The sequence below is a fragment of the Scyliorhinus canicula genome, chromosome 12 (genome assembly GCF_902713615.1).
Source record: "Scyliorhinus canicula chromosome 12, sScyCan1.1, whole genome shotgun sequence".
Lineage (NCBI taxonomy): Eukaryota > Metazoa > Chordata > Chondrichthyes > Carcharhiniformes > Scyliorhinidae > Scyliorhinus > Scyliorhinus canicula.
In genome coordinates this window covers 29,325,757-29,344,798 of record NC_052157.1, presented here as the reverse complement: position 1 = coordinate 29,344,798, position 19,042 = coordinate 29,325,757, and the positions used below count along the sequence as shown (strand labels likewise).

The 19,042-nt window shown below is 44.8% G+C and overlaps 1 protein-coding gene across 1 annotated transcript in view; it reads right to left on the bottom strand.

The window, feature by feature from the left end:
• The window catches only part of aldh1a2 (aldehyde dehydrogenase 1 family, member A2), a 96,348-nt gene that overhangs the window by 12,202 nt on the left and 65,104 nt on the right, over nucleotides 1-19,042 (bottom strand). Inside the window, exons 8-9 of the mRNA XM_038813431.1 lie at nucleotides 3,863-3,965; nucleotides 1,077-1,261 (exon numbers count right to left, since the gene is read on the bottom strand). Coding sequence (XP_038669359.1) covers nucleotides 1,077-1,261; nucleotides 3,863-3,965 — 288 coding nt within the window. The remainder of the gene's footprint in view (nucleotides 1-1,076; nucleotides 1,262-3,862; nucleotides 3,966-19,042) is intronic.

The window sequence follows — 19,042 nt, the reverse complement described above, 5'->3', positions numbered from 1 at the left end:
TTTCAAGTTAGGTGGGGTTACGGGGAAAGGGCGGGGGAGTGGGCCTGGGTGGGGATGCTGTTTCGGAGGGTCGGCGCAAACACAACGGGGTCGAAATGGCCTCCTTCTGTACTGTGGGGATTCAATGATTTGCTGGGTCAAAAACCTGGAACAGCCTTCTGAACAGTACTCTGGGTGCACCTCCACCATATAGACTGCAGCAGTTCACAAAGGCAGCTCACCACCACATTCCCAAGAGCAATAAGGGATGGGCGTCAAATGCTGGCCGTGTCAGCGAAGCTCGCATTCCATGAAAGAATTTTTATAAAACACTGCAGAATAACCCAACCCTATGCCTTATTGCGAAAAACAATCCTGCACTGTGAAAACCCCCAATCGTATAATGTACTCCAAAAATAAACCAATCTTGTACCATGCTGTAAAGATCACAACTTTACATATTGCAACAAATTTAACCTTACATTGTATTGTAAAAAAGACCAACTGGGTAATGTAATGTAAAATCATTCCATCTCTGGAATTAAATGCCTGTAGAGTTTACTCAAATTAACCTGAGCTGTTTTCTTCAGATGCTTGTGTTTGATTTATTGATTGTATCTGATACACAGGCATGTCCAGAGTTTAGAACATAGAACATAGAACAGTACAGCACAGAACAGGCCCTTCGGCCCTCGATGTTGTGCCGAGCAATGATCACCCTACTCAAACCCACGTATCCACCCTATACCCGTAACCTAAACAACCCCCCCTTAACCTTACTTTATTAGGACACTACGGGCAATTTAGCATGGCCAATCCACCTAACCCGCACATCTTTGGACTGTGGGAGGAAACCGGAGCACCCGGAGGAAACCCACGCACACACGGGGAGGACGTGCAGACTCCGCACAGACAGTGACCCAGCCGGGAATCGAACCTGGGACCCTGGAGCTGTGCAGCATTTATGCTAACCACCATGCTACCGTGCTGCCCTAATAAGAAAACTCAGATAAAGCACAGTACAAAATGTACTCGATTAGAAAATGAATGAATGTTGAAATAACCATCTCTGCCTGTTTTACTTGAGAAAATCTTACTTGTGGGCCCTGCTCAGTGGCAGGATCAAAAGGGTTTCCTACTGTTCGCCTCTGAGCACGTTCTGTACTCTTCCTGACAAACTCATCGTAGATTGGCTCCTCTACATAGATCCGGGAGCCTGCAGTGCAGCACTGGCCTTGGTTGAAGAATACACCCTGGTGAGCCTGTTCCACAGCATAATCCACTGGAAGAATAAACCAGCATGTTAGAGGTTGGAATATTACCTTGTCTGTATCAGGGAGTACCTGTGACTGTCTGGCCAATAAATTTCAAAGTATCGCAAGTTGCCTATTAGACGTGTATAGAAAATAATGAACCCCCACTTAGTAAAAAGACATTTTAAGAAGCATGCTTAAACACAGTGGAGGATTTACTTACAGTGCCAATAGCTATGGCCCTGAAAACACCTAGGTTGGTGTCAAAACACTATTATAATCTTTTCACAGTAACTTCATGCTTGTGACAATAAAAAATTGTTATTATTATTATCTCCACAGTATTAAGGGAACATGTCTACTGTTCAATCAGATTCAAATGCTTGATTGGAAGAAATAATAAAATACTCCCATATTAAATTCTCTTTTTTCAAGGAAAGGGCAACAAATGTTGGCCTTCCCATCACTCATATTCCTTGAATGAATAATTACAAAAAATTATTTATCCAATTGTTTTTACATTTATTCCTCTTTCGACAAACGTCATCCCCAGACATCGTCTTCCAACTGGGAAGTCAAAAGGCAACAGCTAGAGTGGGCGTAGATGGGCAACATGCCTTCAGTCATTGTCTCTCTCGCTGCCACGTGCAAGTGGAATGGCAAGGAATTCACAAAGCCCACTCTGTAAAACTTGAACAACAGCAAAATGTCAGGTACGTGGCTGTGCTGGTCTCTGCGTGCACCAGATCTCTGTGAGCGGAGCTTTCAGTTTTAGCCGGGGCTTGTGGATCAGCTGCCTGATATCACAGAATCATGAATTGTTAGGGTACAGGAGGAGACCATTTGGCTTGTCGTGTCGGCAGTGGCTCTTTAAATGAGCGTCATGACTTAGTGCCATTCCCCTTGCCTTTGCCCCGTACCCTTGCACCTTCCTTCTATTCAAGTAATCATCTAATCCCCTCTTGAATGCCTCAATTGAACCTGCTTCCACCACACTTCCTGGCAGTGCATTCTAGACCCCAAGCGCTCGTTACGTGAGAAAGGTTTTACTCGCAACACATTTGCTTCTTTTGCAAAATCCGTGCCCTCTTGTTCTTGATCCCTTTACGAGCGGGAACAATTTCTCCCTGTCTACTCTGCTCTGCCCTCTCATGATTTTGAACATTATTAGGAAATCTCCTTTTAGTTTTCTTCCCCCCCCCCCGCAAAGGAGAACAGCCCCAAACTCTTTAATCTATCCTCATAACTAAAGGTTCTCAACCCTGGAACCATTCTTGTAAACCTTTTCTACACTCTCTCCAACCCATTCACATCCTTCCTATAGTGCGGTGCCCAGAACTGTCCACACAATACTCCAGCTGAGGTCTAACCAGTGGAGTGTATAAATCCTGCATTATCTCCTTGCTCTTGTACTCTGTGTCCCTATTAATAAAGCCCAGAAAAACACATACTTTATTAACTACTCTCTCCGCCTGTCCTGCGAAGTTCAATGATCTATGCATAAATACACCCAGATCCTCTGCATCACCTCACATTCAAATACATCACCTCACATTTCCCTGCATTGAACTTCATCTGCCATTATCTGCCCACTCCACCAAATTGTCTGTGTCCTTTAGAGGTTCTACCCTGTCCTCTTCACAATACTTCCAAGTTTTGCATCCTCCATAAATTTTGAAATTGCCCCCTGCACACCAAGATCTAGATCGTTAATATATATTAGAGAAAGCAATTGACCTAATAATGGGGAACACCACTACATGCCCGTACCAGCCCCCCCGGACAGGCGCCGGAATGTGGCGACTAGGGGCTTTTCACAGTAACTTCATTGAAGCCTACTCGTGACAATAAGCGATTTTCATTTTCATTTTCATACATTCCTTCCTCCAGCCCAAAAAAATATTCGCTGACCATTACCTTCCACTTCCTATTATTCAACCAATTTTGTATCCATGTTGCTACTGCCTCTTGTATTCGATGAGCTATAACTTTTCTCACAAGTCTGTTATGTGGCACTGTATTGAATGCTTTCTGTAAGTCCATGCACACTACATCAACAGCATTGCCCTCATCAACCCTTTCAATTCCCTCCTCAAAAAACTCCAACAAGTTATTTAAGCACGATTTCCTCCTTTAGAAATCCATGCGGACTCTTCCTAATCAACCCACATTTTTTTGTGACTATTAAATCTATCCCGAATAATTGTTTCTCGAAGCTTGCCCACCACTGATGTTAAACTGACTGGTCTGCAATTGCTGGGATTTTTTTGAACAAGGGTGTAATATTTGCAATTCTCCAGTCCTCTTGCACCCCCTGAGTCTAGGAAGATTATGTACCATTATAAATTCCTTCAATTTCCTTGAATGCAACTCATCCGGACCTGGTGCCTTGTCAACTGTAAGTGCCGGAAGTCTATATGCTGGATTTACCTCTCTATTGAAGTCAATGAAAGGGATGTATAATGGGTGGGCAATCATTAGCATCAATTGTACACCCTACCAACATTGAGAGTTTTATTGTGTGTGCGTGTGTGTGCATGCATGTTTGTTTTCAGGCATGCATGTACATTTGCATGGGTGTGCGTGCGTCCTTGTTACATATGATAGTTAACATGTTAAGTTAAACCTACAATCAGCATCTGCAAAAATAATGTTCGGGCTCTTTCCTCCAAGCTCCAGTGTTACTCTCTTCAGATTACTCTTTCCAGCTGCTTCCTGGATTAATTTTCCAACCTAATGGTAAATACAGAATATAGATTTTAATATATCCAAATCTCAGGACAGCCTAGGACTGAAATCCAAATGAGGAAAAGCGATAAATCACAGATCCGAGGAAAGTTGAATACTGTTCAGAAACATTTTACCAGTTAGGACTAAAAGAGGTTCAATAAACACTGTGCAGCCAAGGGACACATTTTAGGGCCAGCTGTTTACATATGACCATATAGTTGTAACATATCAGGAGTGTAACAGGCATGTATGAGATAGCACCCACACTGTAACGGCAGCACAATTCACGTGTCTCATTTTGTGCGTACTCAAAAGTCTTTAACACTCTTCCTATTTAAAATAAATCAGGGGATCAAGGCGCACACACTGGAGGCAAATCAGAGACCCTGCTGAGTGAATGATGGGGTTTGTAGTTAATGCAGCTGTTAACTCAGAAAATTGGGCGGCTGGGATTTGGTTCTTGTTTTACTTGTGTTTACTTTGACGCTTCTCCTGTGTCCAGCTAGCCACTAATATGAAAGTAATAAAGTATACTGCGGTCCTTTCAGATTCAATCAGGTTAGGAGCTGATTTCTTTGCCAGCTGAACTGCAGAATAACATTCGGTTTTGTCAGCAAGAAGACAATAGATAGACGGGACCCACCAAATGGCACAATTTGACCGTCTGTATGAACCAGTTACAATGCCAAACAGGTCTCCCATAATCAGGGTGAAGCAATTTCACCAACGTGGATAAACAAAAATCAAAAAGACACTGGAAATCTTGATTTGTTTGGTTGTTGGTGGTGATAAGCACAACGTGCATTAATACACATCACGTAGAAACGCCAAAGAGCAAACTTTCCGAGAACACTAACTGTGCTTTGTGTAACCCCAGCACAGTCCGTGCTGTACCGCGATTACTCACTGCTTCCTGACCACTGGGATATTGGGAGGTGTCATCCTTGGCTCAGTCTCACTCTAGCCTCCAAAAGAAAAGTCTCAGGTTCAAGCTATCACTCCAGAGACGTTGGACCTGAGACCATAATCTGGCACTCCTATGCACCGCTGAGGAAGTGCCGCATTGTCGGAAGTCACGGTCTTTTGGGTGAGTGGGCCCTCAGGTGTGCGCAAAAGCTCGTGGCCTTGAAGTCGGTCGGGGTCAGGGCCATTTTACAAATCCAAATCATGATTTAAAATGGGCGCCTCAGCATCCAAAATGGCTGCGCTCCCTGCCATAAAGGCCCCTGCAGAGACGGCCAAGATTTTTGCCCGTAGTTATGCCGAGCTGCCACAGGGACCACAATTGTCACCTGCAACTCACCAGTAATAATCAAATGAGGCTGGCTGACCGATTTGGCACCATCCTGCCATCGGCCTCAACAGGTGCACAGCAGCGTAGTTGCATTGGAACTGGCATATGTGGGATCTTGCTATGCATCCGCTGCATGGCAGATTTCCACTTTACAACGGTGGGCTTTAAAAAAAAGTACTTCATTGGTTCTGAAGCCCATTGCAAATTGCGAAAGGTGCTACGTGATATATTCTTTCGTTATGTGTTCATCTTTTCAGTCATGGGTAGCAAATAGAACATAGAACATAGAACATAGAACAGTACAGCACAGAACAGGCCCTTCGGCCCTCGATGTTGTGCCGAGCAATGATCACCCTACTCAAACCCACGTATCCACCCTATATTCGTAACCCAAACAACCCCGCCTTAACCTTACTTTTTAGGACACTACGGGCAATTTAGCATGGCCAATCCACCTAACCCGCACATCTTTGGACTGTGGGAGGAAACCGGAGCACCCGGAGGAAACCCACGCACACACGGGGAGGACGTGCAGACTCCGCACAGACAGTGACCCAGCCGGGAACCGAACCTGGGACCCTGGAGCTGTGAAGCATTTACGCTAACCACCATGCTACCGTGCTGCCCTAAAATAATAAGGAAGTCCTATCAATATGTTTCCCCTTTATGAGAAATTAGTGTCAATCCTGCAGCAAAGCACTGGAGTGCCCAGAGGCATATTCTTGATCCAAGTGGTCTATGAAATCTAAACAAATAGACCATAGAACATAGAACAGCACAGAACAGGCCCTTCGGCCCTCGATGTTGTGCCGAGCCATGATCACCCTACTCAAACTCACGTACCCACCCTATACCCGTAACCCAACAACCCCCCCCCCCTTAATCTTACTTTTTAGGACACTACGGGCAATTTAGCATGGCCAATCCACCTAACCCGCATGATGGTTCCTCTCATTTTCACTGACCGGTTTCCCAAATTCAAAATCCATTCATCAGCTGTACAAATATTTTTGTGAACATAAAATGACGTTACAAGTAAAGTATGGTTGATCAGTTCAAAGATATAAAATAAGGTTTGACGGGATGAGTTTCATGTCTTTCGTATCCGAGGAGCATCTTGAGGGCGATGGGATCAATTCTCAGTCACAGAGGAGGTTACTGGAATCTGAAAGATTGCAACTTCCTGCCTAATAAGACACTGGAAATGGGAGTATTGTACTTTTTCTCGGAAGATTTGTCACGGCTCTAAGTTATTGTTTGCTTCCTGTTGCTTCTTGGCTTGAAGAAAAACTCCTTAATTTTGTAATCGCTACATGGTATGATTTGTGCAATGGGAGCTTTTGTCAAAAGGATGTTTGAAAATGTTCGTCATTCCTTGTACTTTGTAAAAGATTATCATGGGAAATCATGACTGACCGTGTAAAACGTCAGAAGAATGCTTTGGGGAAATTATTGTGGGCTGATTCCACTTTTAATTGACACTTTTGGATGAAGTAACCAACAAAGAGAGGCGAGTTTGGCATTTAAGGGTTTGAGACAGGAAACATCTTTCTCCTCGTTTGACTTCAGACTTTCAACAGGACATTCTTGAAATCTTTCAGAAATAAGACTGCATCATTCATTTTGTCAGATTGGGAGAATTACTTATTTTCTCTTTCTTTCTCAACATTTAATTAAAGCGTCTTCCATCGTTTTAAAAAAAAATCCAAGAGCAGACTGGCATCTGAAGTTGGCTATCTTCTAAAGGCCAGGGTTGCCAATTTCAGGTTAGAAAGTCAGCAGGACTGTTCCATCTTGAGGGGAGAATAGTAACGGGCATGAGAGAGACTTGCATGCCCACCCTGTCTCAACTTCATTAGTCAATGACAAATAGCAATGGTCACTCAATTACTTGTAAAGAATTCCAAGGGTTCTTTTCAGATTGAGTAACCCACTTTCATCAAATGCGTTTTCAATGAGTATTTCTGGAATTTTCTGGTTTCCTGCTGTATGTTTGAAAGAAAGTTGTGATTGTAGCAGTTTTTGTTTGAAAACGTATTTGTTAATGGACAGAATGAAAGATCTTGCATTATTATTATGCCTGTCATAGCTTTAGGATATGCTCACTGACCAATTAATTACCTTTGAAGTATCCTTATAGAATGATAGAATCCCTACAGTGCAGAAGGAGGCCATTCGGCCTATTGAGTCTGGACAGATCCTGCGAAAGATCACCCCCAGTCCCCCGCCTTTCCGCCATAACCTCACCGAAGCTTTTGGACTTTTAGGGACAATTTAGCGTAACCCGCACATCTTTGGACTGAGGGAGGAAACTGGAGCACCCAGAGGAAACCCACGCAGACACGAGGGAATTTGTGAAAACCCCACACAGACAGTCAGCCAAGGTTGGAATCGAACCTGGGTCCCTGGCGCTGTGAGGCAGCAGTGCTAACCACTATGCCACCGTGTTGTCCTCATGTTTTGTCAACAATTGATATGCACATGGCAACAGCACATGCACAGCGAAGAAGGGAAATTGACAGTCAACCTGTTTTGGCAATTTTAGCCAATAGTTGGATTCTGGGAAGATTCTATTACTCTTTCATGAATAGCGTGATGGACCTATTTCATCCACTGGAGCAGCCATGTTGCACCTCAGTTGCAACCTGTCACAGCATCCCCAATGGTGCAGCACTCCTTTAGTGCTGCACTGAATCGTAAGTCCAAATCATGTTCAAGTCCTGATGGAAGGCTGAATTTTTAATTCTTTTGACTCATTGGCATGAGACCACTCTCAAACCATAAAGAGATGCTGCCAACACACAACGTGCAAGAGCATAGGAGACAGTGGAACAGGTTGGATTTTAGCTTTAACAAGGTTCAAGCGTTGGTGTCTGGCAAAGTGGTGACCATGCCCAAAATCAAAGTGACTCGTTAGATTAGTGTTGCATTCATTTGCATTCAAACAGGATGTTTGCCAAATACTTCCACTTGAAGATTAAGGCCTCTCAGGGTTTTCAATGGTTTATCTATTCTATCATGTTTTTGTAAAGTCCAGTAAATATTTGTAACTTGCATTAAAAACTCCATCAAATGACATCATATTGCACATTGGGAAATCAGCAAACATGGGGCTGGATTCTCCGATTTTGCGGCTAAGTGCCGACGCTGGCATGGGAACTGTGCCGTTTTATGACAGCGAAATCGGTACCGAACCCTCACCAATTCCGGGACCGGTGAGGGGCTAGCAGTGGCGCCGGGTAGAACTCCCGGCTCCAGTGCCAAAAACGGCTGGGGAATGGGCAGGTCTGTGGCCGTGCATGTGCACGGCGACAATCTGCAGCGCTCGCACCGTACAACATGGCGCCAGATAGTGCCCCTCTCGATTCCCCCCTCGCCACCCCCTCACCAGTCCTCCCAGCCCTCGTGAAGCCTCCCAGGCCAATGGCACAACCCCCCCCCCCCCCCCGCCGACTATGCTGGACACAGTCAGCAGCCACGCGCGGTCCACGAAAACTGAGAGCACAAGTGAACCACACCGTCGGGAACTCAGCCCATCGGGGGCTGAGCATCAGGGGAGGGACTTCAAGTGACATCCTGAGGCCGTCCCAACGGCATGTGGCGTACTCCCCGATGATGCCGTTTTGGAGGGAGCGGAGCAGCCGAAAACTGGCACCGCCCCCGATTCGGTCGTAAAAAGGGATTCTCTGCCCGATCGGCAATTACAAAATCAGCGGCGGCAAGCGGAGAATCCTGCCCATGGTTTTCAATATTTGTCTAGCTACAATAATCTTTAGTGCATGTTGAGGTATTAGTTATTAGGGGATTAGTTATTTGAAGCCAATATGCTTGCGATTGTTAAGGTATTTTACATTTTCTCCCACCCCTTGTACTTATTGTCTGACTAATCCCCCTCTTACCCATTTTTCTTCGGAAAAAACACCCTTCTGCCCTTACAACCTTTTTCTAACCTCAGGTGGCTGCTGCGGACTCAGTCCACAGTCGCCCTGGTTGAGGGGGGGGGGGGAATCAATCACCGGCGGGGGCCTCATGGACGACCAAGGGAGCAGTTGTTCTCTCCTACCCACTTTCACTATGTCTAATCCTTCCACTCCTTGCTCTATTCATGGTTATTCCTACTCCCACCAGCTTCCTGAATGTTGATATCTTCCCTCCCACTAGTTTCCTATCAGGCCAGCGGACTATTAACCCAACTTGTCACCTCATCAAATCCTCCCTACATTAGCTCTCTTTTTGGACCACAACTTTTCACAAATAACATTAATGATTTGGAGGAAGGAACTGAAGGCACTGTTGCTAAGTTTGCAGATGATAGAGTCACAGAGACACAAATGTTTACAGCATGGAAACAGGCCCTTCAGCCCAGCTTGTCCAGGCCGCCCAGTTTCTATCACTACATTAGCCCCACTTGCCCGCATTTGGCCCATATCCCTCTATACCCACCCTGTCCATGTAACTGTATAACTGCCTTTTAAAGGAAAAAATTGTACCCGCCTCTACCACTGCCTCTGGCAGCGCGTTCCAAATGCTCACCACCCTCTGTGTGAAACAGTTTACCCCCTTTGTCTCTTTTGAATCTCTCCCTTCTCACCTTAAATCAATGCCCTCTAGTCCTAGACTCCTTTATCTTTGGGGAAAGATGTAGACTATCTACCTTGGGTTGGATCCTCTGATTTCGGCCGGGGGGTGGAGAATGGCCCTTCATGAGGAAATCAGGACCGGCGCCACTGAAGCGATTGACAGAGCCCCCCCCCCCCCCCCCCCCCCCCGACCCCCGCAATTCTCCGTGCAAAACTGGCCGAGTTCCCAATGCCGTGGTTCTAACCACGTATTGGCCGTCGGGAACCTCGGGTGGCGGCTGCGGACTCAGTCCACAGTCGCCTTGGTCAGGGCCCCTTATCCGCTGCCAGAGCTGTGAGGAACACTCCGGGGCCCTGCCAGCCCCCTGCTAGGTAGGAGAATCGCTCAGGACTTTCTTAAGGAAAGTCAAGAATCAAGCACCAGCATTCTCCATTTTTGGAGAATCCAGCCCCTTATCTATGCTCCTAATTATTTTATAGACCTTAATAAGATCACCCCTAAGCCTCCTACTCTCCAGAGAAAAATGACTCCGCCTATCCAGCTTCTCCTTATAACTCAGACCATCAAGTCCTTGTATCATTCTCGTAAATCTCTTCTGCCCTCTTTCTAGTTTAACAGTATCCTTCCTATAATAGGGTGACCAGAACTGAACACAGTATTGCATGTGTGGTCTTACCAATGTCTTGTACAACTTCAACAAGACGTCCAAACTCTTATATTCAATATTCTGACCAATAAAACCTAGCATGCTTCTTGCCTTCTTCACCATCTTGTCCACCTGCGACTCTACCTTCAAGGTGCTATGAACCTGCATTCCTAGATCTCTTTGTTCTGTAACTCTCCCCAACTCCTGTCCTGATTTGATCGAGCAAAATGCATCACCTCACATTTATCCAAATTAAACTCCATCTGCCATTCATCGGCTGACTGGCCCAATTGGTCAAGATCCTGTTGCAATCTTATATAACCTTCTTCACTGTCCACTATTCCACCAATCTTGGTGTCATCTGTAAACTTACTAGCCATGCTTCCTCCATTCACCTCCAAATCATTAATATATATACAACAAATAACAGTGGACCCAGCACCGATCCCTGAGGCACACTATTGGTCACAGGCCTACAGTTTGAGAAACAACCCTCCACAACCACCAAAGATACAAAGATATGCAGAGGAACAGGTAGTATTGGGGAAGCAGGAGGGGGGGCTGCAGAAGGACTTGGACAAGCTAGGAGAGTGAGCAAAGAAGTGGCAGACGGAATACAATGTGGAAAAGTGTGAGGTTATGTTCTTTGGTAGGAAGAATGGAGACATAGACTATTTTCTATATAAGAAAAGGCATTGGAAATCAGAAGCATAAAAGGACTTAGGAGTCCTAGTTCAAGATTCACTTAAGGTTAATGTGCAGTTAGAAAGGCAAATGCAATATTAGAATACAAGAGCAGGGATGTACTTCTGAGGCTGCATGAGGCTCTGGCCAGACCCCATTTGGAGCATTTTGAGCAGTTTTGAGCTCTGTATCTAGGGCGGGTGTCCTGGCCTTGGAAAGGGTCCAGAAGAGGTTCACGAGAGATCCCTGGAATGAAGAGCTTGTCAATGTTAAGGAATGTGGTCTTTAATCGTTGGCGTTTAGAAGGATGAGGGGAGGATCTTAATGAAACTTACAGGATACTGAGAGGCCTGGATAGATGTGGAACGGATGTTTCCACTTGTAGGAAAACTAGAAGCAGAGGGCACAGCCTCAGACTGAAGGGACGATCCTTTAAAACAGAGATGAGGAGTAATTCCTTCAGCCAGAGGGTGGTAAATCTGTGGAACTCATTGCCGCAGTAGGCTGTGAAGGCCAAATCACTGAGTATGAGACAGTGATAGATTGGTTCTTGATTAATATGGGGATCAGGGGTTATGGGGAGAAGGCAGGAGAATGGGGGGGGGGGGGAGAAGGAAGAAGAATGGGGACGGGAAACGTTTCAGCTATGATTGAACGGCAGAGCAGACTCGATGGGCCAAAAGGCCTAATTCTGCTCCTATGTCTTATGGTCTTGTGGACTTTTGGGAAGATTTGCTTTCACCACATCTGTACCAAGCCACTTTCCCTTCATGCTGAAGCCCGTACTGGAGAAATCTCTTCCTCTTGACAGGTTCCTGCCCCAGAGTTTGCAGCCTAACCAATCTCACCAGCTTGCATACTGTCTAAATTATAGGAGCTTCTCACTTCAACAGATTTGTGTTGAACCTTAACATTAGAAAGCTACTGAGGGCTGACTTTTCAACCCCTGCACCTGGTGGAGATGAGATGGCAGCATCTCAAATGGAATGGCCATTGAATTTTTCAGCGGCATGGTGCAAAATAATAAGCAACCAGAACATAGAACATAGAACGATACAGCGCAGTACAGGCCCTTCGGCCCACAAGACAGCTGTCAATCCAGAGGTTATCTATATCTGCACTTTTTTCAAGAACAGAAAAGGAGTATTGAGCTAGATCAACATACAGATTTACTTATATTGACAGCAGAGTGGACTGCCCAATTTTTCAATATTTATACTTCACCCACCCCCCACGCGCCTAACCCCTCCCCATTGGCCACATATTTGAAAAGTCTACAGGTGCGCGATTTGTTCCACAGTTCGTATGAATCCATTTAAATGTCAGCAGCAATCAAGACTAATGAAACAAAGCATTCACCAGAAATATTCTAAAAAATGCAAAGAGTTCCCAGCAGAAATAATCGCATGGAATAAAAAGAAGCAGAGTTGTTTGAAAATGAAGGAGAAAAGGCTCTTCCACAAATCTGCTTGTGAACCTCTCCCCCTGCCCCCAGCCAGATTGAGACCCTGAATACGCCCTTCAATCCCCCCCCCCCCCCCCCCCCGGCCCAACCTCAGGCCTTCCCTACCCTTCCTGCCATAGGGAAACTCTTGAACTTAGCTGGGTCTCTGGTGCCCGGTATTAGGCTCAAGTCTCCTCCTGCATTTCTTCTTCTGTCCACTGCAGCACTGTTGCTACAAGGATTGGAGAGCTGCCATCCTAATAGATTGTCCGGCAGCTCTCTAAGGTGGGAATTCCTTCTGAATGAGGGGTGGATGTCCCGCCTGCAGCCACTTATTTGAGTGTAAATTGGTTGCGGGGCACTTGGTGTTGGCAGGGATGTGCCCCCTCCAACTCTTCGGATAGCGGGAATAGATCTGCTATGTGAAAAATGCAGGCTCAGTCTTTTGGGGGTGAGAGTTCCAAAGTTCCTCAACCCTTTATAAGGAAATATATGTTTCCTGATTTAACTCCTGAATACCCTACCTGTAATTTTAAGGTTGCGTCCTCATAATCTTGATTATCCCACCCCACCAACAAGAGAAAATAATTCCTTTGTAACTACTGCAACAAATCTTCTAACCGTTTTTAGCACCTCGATGTGATCACCCCTCTACTCAAGAGGTTAGGAGCCATTGTGAAGCCTGCCCTATAATTTAGCTCTCCACACCGTGGTGTGGTTCTCACGAATCAGCTGGGGGTATCCTTCAGGAAACACGGTGCCCAAAACTGAATGCAATGCTCCAGGATAGGATCTGACAAAGACTGTATACACTGAAGTATAAGCTCCCTCCACTGTGTATTGCTGTCCCATTGAGTTTGAAAAAAAATTGTACGCGTCTACTTTCTTTGTGTGCTTGGACCCCCAAATCTCTTCGCTACTTTACAGTTCCTAGCTTTTCGCCATTTAATAAAAAAAATCAACCAAACCTTCTTGTGCCCAAAGTGGATGGCCTTCCGTGTGCTCACACTGAGGTCTATTAGAACATAGAACATAGAGAAATACAGCACAGAACAGGCCCTTCAGCCCACGATGTTGTGCCGAACCTTTGTCCTAGTTTAATCATAGTGTCCAAAATTCTATGATAATCTAAGGGCAATTTATCATGGCCAATCCATCCAACCTGCACATCTTTGGACTATGTGCCATACTTTTGTCCATTTACTGAATCTGTCTGTGTCCCTTTGCAATTTCCTGTTCCCTTTACACTATTCACTTTCCCGTCTAACTTTGTGTCACATGATTCAGTCAGTATGTCGATGGCACAATGAAAATCCCCATCAGATTCTAGGTCAATTTCCCATTGGTTCCCTGCAGGGTTCCCTCCCACTCATCAGGCTCTTGGAGCATTTATCCCAGTGCCCATTGGCAATATTTTGCCCTCTCAGCCCATTTCTCCTTCGCGGGTAAGGTTAATTCTTGTTTTAAATGAAAAGCAGAGTTTACTTTATTGCAATGAAATGTAAGCATTGCAGCTGGCGAGGTATGTTGGAACATGACATCGGACACAGCCGTTTTCCATTGAAACATTTAATGATCTGAAATCTAGTAAAGTCAATGGGAGTAAATCCTACATCTCGACTTGAAACCATGCAGCTGGTTAGTTGTTGTAGGCGGCAAGGATAGAACATGGGGACTGTAACCATTTGCAGCACAGAAGCAGGCCATTTGGCGCACTGTGCTTGGGCTCACTTTTAGACAGAGTAATCCACATCAAACCCACTGTCCTGATCACTCTCCATATCAGTTATCCCTTAAAAGATGCAGTGCCCTGTGTCTCAACTATTCCCTACGGTTGAAAATACTAATTAAAATATCTTTTAGAATAACTATTCCCTACAGAAACGCATTCCAGGTTCCAATTGTGGTCGATTAGCTCATTTGACTGGACGATTGGTTCGTGATGCAAAGCAGCACCAACATCGTGGGTTCAATTCCCGTACCGGATGAGGTTATTCATAAGGCCCCGTCTTCTCAACCTTGTCCCTCGCCTGAGGTGTGGTGACCCTCTGGTTAGTTCTCAAAGGGGAAAACAGCCAATGGTCCTTTGGGACTGTGGCGACATTTACATTTGCTCCCTGTAAGGCACCATTCTTTAACCCCGTCTCGTTTAGTCACAATTTTGAATTGATAACACTGCGTCACTGAATCCCCACCCCGGACTCAGGAAAGAGACTTCCCCTATTAGCTGTATAAAAGCCCTTCATCATTTTTAAATCGCCTCCTGACTTTCTCTGCTCCAGTGGCAGTAAGTCCAAGTATCTCAGTTCATTCCTTTTTAAAAAATAAATTTAGTGTATCCAACTAATTTTTTTCCAATTAAGGGTAATTTAGCGTGGCCAATCCACCTACCCTGCACATCTTTGGGTGTGGGGGTGAGACCCACGCAAACACGGGGAGAATGTGCAAACTCCAAAAGGACTCTCAGTTCATTCCTTACAATTAAAATTTCTCATCCTTGATGTTGGCAATGTGACACCATGGTGTAGATTCAGCTATCTGCGGATATTCCATTCTTAGGGAGTAGTGGGTGGTACAAACCACAGTGATTACATGAGGAGCCCCCTTTATCAATCATTTTATGCGGCAAAACATTGGCTGTTGCCTTGATGTGCACTAATCACCTGACCATTTTGGGTATGTGCATATGTGCTGTATTTAGACAGCACTTTTTAACATGATAAAACATCACACTTCACAGGAGCACTACATAACAAAATGTGACTACATGAGGAAATACTTGGGCAGGTGAACAAAAACTTGGTCAAAGATAAAGGCTTGAAGCAGTGTCTAAAAAGAGGGGGGAAAAAAGTAGGGAAATTGAGAATTTTAAGGAGCAAATTCCAAAGCCTAATGTTCTGGCAGCTGGAAACACGGTCATTAAGGATGGAGCAATTGAAGTTGTCGACACTCAAAAGACCAGAATTAGGGGGATGCAGATATTTCAGAGACCTGTGCAGCCAGAGAAGGTGACAGATTTAGGGAGGGGGACAAGGCTGTAGATGGGCTTGTGAAAGCGGGGATGAGAATTTAAAAATCGGGGTGTTTCCTTTACCAAGAACCAATGTAGGTCAGTGGAGATGGTGCAATGGGAGTTGATGCAAGTCAGGACATGGGCAACAGAGCTTTGGACAACGAGGATAGAATTGGAGAGACCAGCCAGGAATGTGTTGGAAAGGTCAAGACAAAATCCTGATGCAGTAATGCTCACCATGGTTCTCCCCCTCCTAAAGACTGATATTGTCATTGAAATTACTTTGTTTTTCAAAATAAAAATGAATCAATTAGTCGCTGCATTTATGTGGTAAAACTGAATCATCACATTTGTTGAATAAAATACTTCAATTTGGGAGAAAATTGGGATTGTTGCCTCATAAAGCAAAGGGAAATTTAAGAGTAAAGGAATCCACTTCGTTGTTCAGTTTAAAAAACAAATTTCACATTTATTGACAAGCCAGAGCGAAAGCCAAAGACCCATAATGCAAGGCACCCGTTTATTGGAAAGTTGAGACAAAACATAAGGTAAACTGGAAACGGATGATTTCCAATTCCAGTTGGTTCAAAGCCTTGGAGGTTGGAGGATGAAGGAGAGAATGAGGCAGATGAGGAGTTCTACAATCCTGCGGAAAAGAGTAGGAAACTGTTATGAGCCTCGATTTTTAACACAGTTGAGGATTTGGAGAGCATGTAGGGCAGTGGAGCTGGTATTTGGAGAGAACAAGAGAGGAAAGCTCAAAGGAACATTGACCCCAATAATATGAATTATATGGATTTCATCCATTGCAAATCAAGATGCAACAGAGGGCATAGGGAAGGAAGTTTGCTCCCAGCAGAGAGATTGCGTTGGTTCAGGAGTACAAGAGAGATGTTGGAAGTAAGAGTTCTATGAAATATGCTTGTAATAGCCCTCATGATACCCCTGGGGCCAACCCAATTGATCTCCCTGTGGGGCCCGTGGAATATGAGCTCCCCCGCTGAGGGGTGGAGGCCTCACAGCTGTGGCTTGTAAAACTAACGCTTAAAAGCCGGCCAAGATTGGGATCGCTAGTCCCGGCCAAGAGCTATGGGCTATACGCTGCACTGCGGCCTTTACTTTTGATTTAAGAATAAACCTGTGTTTGTATCACCTTCTTGGGTCTCCTGAAGATATTAAATTATGGATGGAATTAGGAACAGGAGAAATGGGAATAAATGTAGACTGTTTGTCCTGGCAAGACTGCTCCACCATCCTGACCTTTGGCTTCAACTCCACAAGCCCGCCCACTCCCCACATCCCGTGATTCCCCGAGATATTATTGGCTTCCTCTCGGATCGGCTTTGCCTTTATTGAGAGATAAAAATTGTTGAAAGGGAAAGAAAGATCTGGGATTAATGAAAATAAAATTGCCTGCGGCAGCCTTACCAACAGAGAGAACCTGGGAGTTCCATTTGAGGTCAGTGGGACCAAACGTTAGGAAGGATGAGGGATGGAATAACCAATGGTAAGAGGTCGTTTAGCAACAGAGATAAAAAGAACTGCAAGAGTAATTTTGACACCTAAGACCACAGCGTCAAAGGCACCTAACTTGATTTTGTAAATCATTTTACTCCAGCAGTTTTTATTCCACAATGTTCATTTCAGTATCTGCCAGATTTACTTCATAAATACCACAAGGATAGGTACAGATGAATTAAGGCCATTCAGCCCATCTAGCTTATACATTTACTAATCCCCACGTCACAGCGTTTGGCTGTATCTTTCAGAACTTTAACCGATAATCCGCACTCACCCACCACCCACCCCAATGAAACTAAACTAATGAGTGAAAATATGTGCCGAGTCTGTTAATAAAAAAAAGTGAACACAATTGTTCCAGTAATCACAGGAAGAAAATTCCAGCAAAAGGAACCTTAGTTACTGGAAGCTCAATCGTCGTAAGAAATTAATTGCTAAAAGATGCAAAGGAAGGCCTCGCAAGGCAGACTCTCTGGAGGACAGCACTGCAGCTTTTCATGAAGGAGCAGATCATTGCTGTGAGCAGGCAGACCTTTTATTATGCTGGACCACTTTTTAATTGGAAAATAGATGTCCTGTTCCGTGGTATTCCTATCAAACCAAATGCTAACCTCTGTGAGACACAGCTGCTTTCAGATACTTGGATCATAACAGGAAATCAAAACCTAAAAAAGGACACAGTTTCTAATGGCTGGACGTCCCAGTAAGCATCTGGTTTTTGTTTGGCTGCATGAGAAGGAGCTTTAGATTTTCAATAATTATAATTCTCCTTTTTAGAATCAGGAGACCTTTAAAATGTACAGATAATGAAGAGGGGGGAAAAAAAACTACAATTTATACGAACCACACAATATAACTTAGAACATGCCCTGAATGAAAACAGAACTTTCTAGAATTTCAACGAAACTCTTCTTGGCTGGAGAGGCCACCTCCAGTGCATTTACAACTTTGAAATACTCGTCGTGAAACAGTTTGAATCTCGCTATTAAAACACTGACAGTTATTTAAAAAAAAGAAAGCTGTCAGACTCATTGCTTATGAAGTGATTTTGCCTTTTAACAGTGCAACCTGTTGTTTTGTGGACATGCTGCTTGTACTCCCAAGTAATAAATCAATACCTCATTGCATTGTGTCCACGGAAGGTGATTGAGGCAGACTTTCTGATCCAGTGCCCCATCACCTCAGGCACCCAGAATAGCTTGGATTAAATTTTATGACAAAGGTTATTAGATTCCTCTGACAGATGCAGACTTTGTGCGAGCTGTTTCACTCTGCATAACTCCAACTTGCCCAAAGATCTGTGGCCTGAATCTTACTCGACATTAACTCCCAATTCCATCTCACACCCTTGCCTTTCCCAACATCCATTTGCACGATAGCACAGTGGTTAGCACTGTTACTTCACAGCGCCAGGGACCCGGGTTCGATTCCCGGCTTGGGTCACTGTCTGTGCGGAGTCTGCACGTTCTCCCCGTGTCTGCGTGGGTTTCCTCCGGGCGGGTGCTCTGGTTTCCTCCCGCAAGTCCCGAAAGACATGCTTGTTAAGGAGAATTGAACATTCTGAATTCTCCCTTTGTGTACCCAAACAGGCGTAGGAGTGTGGCGACTAGGGGATTTTCACAGTAACTTCATTGCAGTGTTAATGTAAGCCTACTTGTGACAGTAAAGATTGTTATTATTATTAACCCTCCACCATGGAATTGAATTCAAAATCCTCCTTCAACTTACACATCTCCCTAGAGATGTCACGCTGTTCTGTCCCTGCGTTGTGCTCTTTAATCTACTTGGCAACATACTCCCAGTTGTTATGAGTCTGATGTTCTTTGCATCACGTACCCCTCCCAATCTATCATCTGCTGGAGAGCCTTCGGGCATTTGCATCCCAGGCTCTGGAGGT